Source organism: Copadichromis virginalis, linkage group LG16 (genome assembly GCF_057382275.1).
Source record: "Copadichromis virginalis isolate Kocher_CV1m ecotype Utaka linkage group LG16, C_Virginalis_male_GT1.1, whole genome shotgun sequence".
NCBI lineage: Eukaryota > Metazoa > Chordata > Actinopteri > Cichliformes > Cichlidae > Copadichromis > Copadichromis virginalis.
Window position 1 is genome coordinate 11,535,858 of NC_140633.1, and position 6,522 is coordinate 11,542,379.

The window sequence follows — 6,522 nt, forward strand, 5'->3', positions numbered from 1 at the left end:
TGTACGGGCGTTACATATTTAAGATACAAAATATGAGTAACTGTATTCCATTACAGTTACCGTTTTAAAAGGTGGTATTCAGAATACAGTTACCTTATTGAAATAAATGGATTACACGGCGGTCTTTCCCTGTTTCATATATTAGGCTATGCCCTCTCTATTTTTGGTAATTCCACGCCAGTGGAAACCCAAAGAAAGCACGCATTAAGAGGCTCTAATGCCTGTGTCTGAATCTCGCGCCCCATGTCACCTGTACTTGCGGCCGCCTAATAACTTGAAGAAATATTTTTAAAAATTATTATTCAAAATAATTTATTATGAAGGCAATAGGCAGAGTGTTGCAGAAGAAAGTAGCCTCATGGGCAGTGTAGTCTGTGCTGCAGGGAGAATGGACTGCAATACCTGTTATGTTTCTGTGAGCGCGAGGAGGGAGAAGAAGGAGAGTCGAAAAGTACGAGTTGTCACTGACCACTGATGGAAGATGGAAGCATGTGAATATAATAATAACCACTGCCACCAAAAGGTTTTCCTCTTAGACGAGGAAGAAAGCCCCGGGACGTGAATTCGGGTGCGGGCAGGTGTTTATAGTCTGGTCCACGGCGGTGGGATTCAGTCTGACGATCCGAACCACCAGTGAGACATCTGAGGGTGAGAAACATTATTTTGGTATATAAAACCACCGCAAAGGTTTAATGAAACGCGTAAAATAGGTTAGAAATAGCCGCAATTACGCCGTAACGAACCAAATTAGACTTAGGTTTTAGAGGTAGTCGTAATTACTTCGTAACAAATTGTAGAAGGGCGCAAATGTCTATGTGTATTTGTCTGGAAGTAAGTTGATTTTACAGCACAATATGCTGCTGAACTACTTCCATTTTTTGTTTTCTTTGCTTGAGGCTCACGTACTGGTGACAAAGGACAACGGTTGAGTTTTATCTCATAAAACTGATACCGCTTCATTTTTTAGAAGTGAAGTAGAAGGGAGTATCAGCAACCACTCTGAAGTCAAGCGTGCCAGTGACGGCCCAGCAAAATCTTTGAAAATGGGAAATAAACAAGTAAAATTAACACCTGATGAGAAATGTTTAGAAAAACAATAAGCTGGAGCAGGAATAATCCAAAAGAAAGGGAGAGGAATGCATATTGGAAGAGCAAGAGGTAAAGGCAGACTTAGATACACACCAAACAGTAATTTTAGCGCTGCATGCTGGGAGTGTGGAAAAAAGGGACATTTTGCACGTGACTGTAAGAAACAAAGAAGACAGTGACTCAGAACAGGATAGCAGCTCAGGTGAAGAGAGCAGTTCAGACTAGGAAGAACATAATAATCCCTCACCAAGTGAAAATTAGAGATCAAAGTGGTTTAAAGTAGTTTAAAAAGGGCTGGAAACAGATCCGACTGAATAAATATAAATACACGAGGTATAAAGTAAAATAAACAGAAGGCTAAATTAAATTAGGGTGATATGTTGGATCACCCAGGAATTTGTATGTGTCGACCACATCAATATCCAAACTATGGATGTTCACTGGTGCGATGGATGGTGGTTGGTTGAATTCACACCAGATGATGAAGTCGGTGATGATTTTCCTATACTCTAGATCGTTCCCCTCAGACATCCATCAATGACTGTATCATCAGAGAATTTCTGGAGGTGGCCGTTAGGAAGGGAGAAAAAAAAAACATGAATCTCACAGTGCTTCCAGTACTCTCCAGGTGTGACAGTGATCTGTGCAGGAGGTACATGACTGCATCATTCACCCCAATACTAGGATAGTAAGTGACCAGCAGGGGATCCAGCAGTTTACTCACCAGAGTTGTGAGATGTTTGAGAATTAACCTCTCCAGGTTCTTCAAGGTATACTTCAGGGTATGATGTAAATACTGGGCAGTGGTTCTTTTTTTTCTGGAGAGACTTCTTTAGTCTGTTTGTATTCTGACTCTGTAGTAGGGCTGAACGATATATCGCATTTGCGATAATATCGCGACATGATCAAGTGCAATTTTCTAACCGCAAAGGCTGCGATTATACTCTGGACATGTCCAAATTCATGGGCTGCATCCTCCTGAGGCCGCATTTGTAGACCGATTACGTCACAGCGACGCGCCGAAGGCTGTCCAAATTACTACCATATCCCAGAATTCATAGCGCGGCCCAGCCAAACTCCAGTTTCCAGCAATGGCGGCCGCTACTAAGTTTTAAAATTACTCATACTAATCTTTCTGGGTCACAAAATAAACTTTTAACATATTTTCAGGCGAGAAAGTAGTTGTGTAAACATCAAATATCTGCTCGGTTTATCAAGATATCCCATATTTGCAAAAGTGCTTCGACGTTTTCAGAGGCGTCTGCTACCCACCAGCTCGACAGCTAGCCGGGAGCTCGAGGGTTACTGATGCGGCCGAGAACGGCACAACTCCCGGCACATCATTTTCAGATCACCGCGGAGTTTCGCTGCTCGGGTTAAACGTAATATATAAGTCACTTAGACAACCTAAAAATGTTATTGTTGGGCTTTTTTCAGTGTTTTGTTTGTTCGTGAGTAAATCGGTTTGGCTGAGATTAAAGTTATTAGATTAGATAAAATAAAACTTTATTAATCCCCCGGGTGGGTTCCTCCTTGGTTTTCACACAGCTGACTAAACGTCAAACAGAAAACTTATTAAACAGAAGTATGAGACAGTCGAGAATTTACACCAGTGTCTGGTTATATTTTAGATAGCAAGAAGCAGACGGCCGAGTTTATTAAACTCCACCGAGACAGCGGTGACGCTAATCAGAACTAGACCGTCCAATTTCACGCCTTTAAACTTTAAAGGCGTGTTTGTGTGTGTGTTTATACAATTGCTATTATGTTTGCACTTTATGTGTAATGTTACTGACTGCAGAGATCAGTAAGATGTGTGTATTTTTTATTTATTAGTTTTATTTACCGGTCAATTTACCGGTCGATCTACGTCCCTACCCTCACCTATGGCCACGAGCTGTGGGTAGTGACCGAAAGAACGAGATCGCGGATACAAGCGGCAGAAATGAGCTTCCTCCGAAGGGTGGCTGGCCTCTCCCTTAGAGATAGGGTGAGAAGTTCGGCCATCCGGGAGGGGCTCAGAGTAGAGCAGCTGCTGCTCCACATCGAAAGGAGCCAGCTGAGGTGGTTCGGGCATCTGACAAGGATGCCCCCTGGGCGCCTCCTGGGTGAGGTGTTCCAGGCATGTCCCACCGGGAGGAGGCCCCCGGGCAGACCCAGGACACGCTGGAGAGATTATATCTCTCGGCTGGCCTGGGAACGCCTTGGTATTCCCCCGGATAAGCTGGAGGAGGTGGCTGGGGAGAGGGAGGTCTGGGCCTCTTTGCTTAGGCTGCTGCCCCCGCGACCCGGCCCCGGACAAAGCGGATGAAAATGGATGGATGGATGGATAGTTTTATTTATTTAATATTATTTTTTAATTGAATGACTGTCTAGTAGTTCACAGATGTCGAAAAACTGAGTGTGGTAAAGCCACTGATTTTTTTTATGTATATTTCTGCAATCTGCACATTGTACTGACTTTCATTTTAATGTTTACACCAGGGTTCCTTGTCAGCACTTTATGCTCAGATGTTTGTAAGCTAAAAATAAACTATTGTGTATGTTCAAATATACTGTTGTGATTGAAGAAGTTAAATAAAAATGTCAGTCATCAATTCATGCATCACCTCATGTCATCATAACAGAGGTCTGTCTTCCAGGAAAGAACAGTTTAAAATTAATGTAATATAGTATTGGCCATACTATATGATGTATTGCTTGTCTTTGTTTAAAATACAGAAGACAAAGACCTTAAAAAATAATCGCATATCGCATCGCAATCGCAATATTGGGGCAAAAAATCGCAATTAGATTATTTTCCATAATCGTTCAGCCCTACTCTGTAGCCCTGCTTCTGTTTCCTTGTCTCTAATAATGTTGGTCACTTTCATAAGTTATGTCAGAGTTTGATCCACCATGTGATATAATTTAGAAAATATCTAATTAGCAATGGCTTTCAATAACCTGGAATTAAAAAACAACAACAACGAAAAAAACAACAACACTGCAGAACACTGTCAGTTATGGACTGATGTCTACAGCACCAGGACCTCAACATTAATGGTTTAGGATACCCTTCAAGAAGCCTGGAGAACTATTCCTGAAGACTATTTAAAGACATTCAGTAAAATTTGCTCAAAAGAGTTTAAGCTGTGTTGAACACATATTGACTTTCAAGCTTGTTAGAATTGCATTCAGTATTTTTTTGCCTTCAATTCATCATTCAACATAATCAAGGGTTTAAAGTGCACCTTTATAATCCAAAAAATACAGTAATGTAATGGTCTTCTAACAGGTATCATTCAGAAAGCATTAAATTGACTGTAGATCGTGCAAAATACAGCAGCTAGACATCTTCTAAAGACTAAGAAAAATTTACATATTGCATTAGAATTGATTTTAAGATTTTACTAATTACCTGTCCTTCATGGCCTGGGCTCAGAATATATACTAGAAGTGCTTCTCCTGTACCAGCAAGCACTTTGGTTATAGAAAGTTATACACAAATAATAATAATAATAATGATATTTTATTATTATTTTATCTACACTACTAAGTCTACTCACCTCTCTATGAGGTATGCTGTACGATGATAGATCACACAGACAAAAATATCAACTGATAAAGTTTGGTGAAGTTGTTTACATGTTCTTGAAGAACTTAATGAGTCCCATTGAGAATGGGAAATTGTCTGATAAAACAAAGCCACAGAGCCAATTACTTCTTAGTTCGGTGCTGGAAAAGCATTACTACAATACATTAAGACTTGTCTTTTCATTTGATTTTTAATGAATACCATTTATGTCATCTAGTTGTATAGTAAATAACATTTTTGTTCATTAAATGGATATTGAATTAAATGTAACATTGCTAACTCTAGGTGGGTTTGCAGAATTGCACAAATACAGATATCTTTATTTTGTGATCATATTTACACTTTATATTCTGATACTCTGCTTTAATTCCACTATAGTTTTCCTTATCTGGACTCACAAAAACCTTCACGAGCCAATGTACATTTTTATTGCAGCTTTGTTAATCAACTCTGTTCTTTACAGCATGATTATCTATCCAAAGCTCTTATCTGATGTTTTGTCTGAAAAACAGATGATATCATATCCACTCTGTCTTTTCCAAGGTTTATCATATTACACCTCGGTTGGTTCAGACTTTTTACTGTTGGCAGCAATGGCATATGACAGGTATGTGTCTATATGTAAACCCCTGCAATATCCAGTTATTATGAATAGAATAACTATTTATGTATGTCTGATTTTAGCTTGGCTTATACCTGCTTTTGAAACCTCAGTGATGGGTGTGTTGTATTCGAATGTCAAACTCTGTAGCTTTTCTCTGACAGGAATTTTTTGTAATAATTCACTTTACAAGCTTCAGTGTGTGCCCTCGGTCGCAATATCTATATATGGTGTGGTCATGTTGATAAGCATTGCCCTTCTACCTTTGCTTTTCATACTTTTTACATACATCAGGATTCTTAGAATATCTTACCATTGTTGTAGAGAAGTGAGGAAAAAAGCTGTAAAGACATGTTTACCCCACCTGCTGGTGTTAACCAACTTTTCCTGTTTTATTTTCTTTGATATAATTATAGTTCGACTGGATTCTGATCTATCCAAAACTCTTCGTTTGACATTGACGTTTCAGTCAATTGTATTCCATCCTCTTTTAAATCCAATCATATATGGACTCAAAATGAATGAAATTTTCAAACATATCAAAATATTGTTGTCAAGTTTAATAACACTGGTATTACTGCCCTATTATCAAATGTATGGCATATAATTTTAAATTGTAATGCAAACTAGACAATGGAGTACCTTTTCTCCGATTTTACATACTAGACAGAGGAAAAGAGATCAAATTTATAGAAATGTCATGACATTTATGTAAATGTTGATTTCTGTTCTTCTATTGATGACAACATAATGGTCATAAAACAAAGACAAACAATTTCTTAAACTGTTTCTGGTAATGTTTAAATTCTAAACATCTCATATGCCTGCATTTCACATTTTCCCTTCTATATTGTCATAGATTATTATTTACTATTGTATATTCACATAAAAATAATTTAGTAGAATGAATCAATTAGTAGAAGTCTCTCTTTGATGCTGACAAGCATGTGAATATTCATCACAGTGTCTTCTGTTTTCTCAGTTATATATATATATATATAGTTTTTTTTAATGAAAAATTCTTTTGAACTTTCCATAACTCATTATTTATAAACATAATATAGTGTATTGTATAGTGTAATGTGTAAATTCAATGCTAATTTCTAACTCTGTTAAATTTACTAAATTCTGTTTTCATGAATACCTGGATGTTAAATGTAATTGTTACACTTTGTAAAACAGAACACCCATTTTATTAAAGGTGAAATAATTTATACAGTTTTTAACTCTCAGTGATGCTGCAGTGTTCATTTGA

General features: G+C 37.9%; 1 protein-coding gene across 1 annotated transcript; it reads left to right on the forward strand.

Moving 5' to 3' along the window:
* The first annotated feature begins 4,911 nt into the window (after positions 1-4,911).
* Positions 4,912-5,874, forward strand: LOC146690309 (olfactory receptor 6N2-like). The gene has a single exon (XM_085435071.1). It carries the CDS (start codon positions 4,915-4,917, stop codon positions 5,872-5,874), a length of 960 nt encoding a protein of 319 aa, XP_085291197.1. The 5' UTR covers positions 4,912-4,914.
* The last annotated feature ends 648 nt before the right edge of the window (positions 5,875-6,522 follow it).

Coding starts and splice junctions, on each gene's coding strand:
- LOC146690309 (XM_085435071.1), top strand. CDS start 4,915: ATGGATATTGAATTAAATGTAACATTGCTAACTCTAGGTGGGTTTGCA.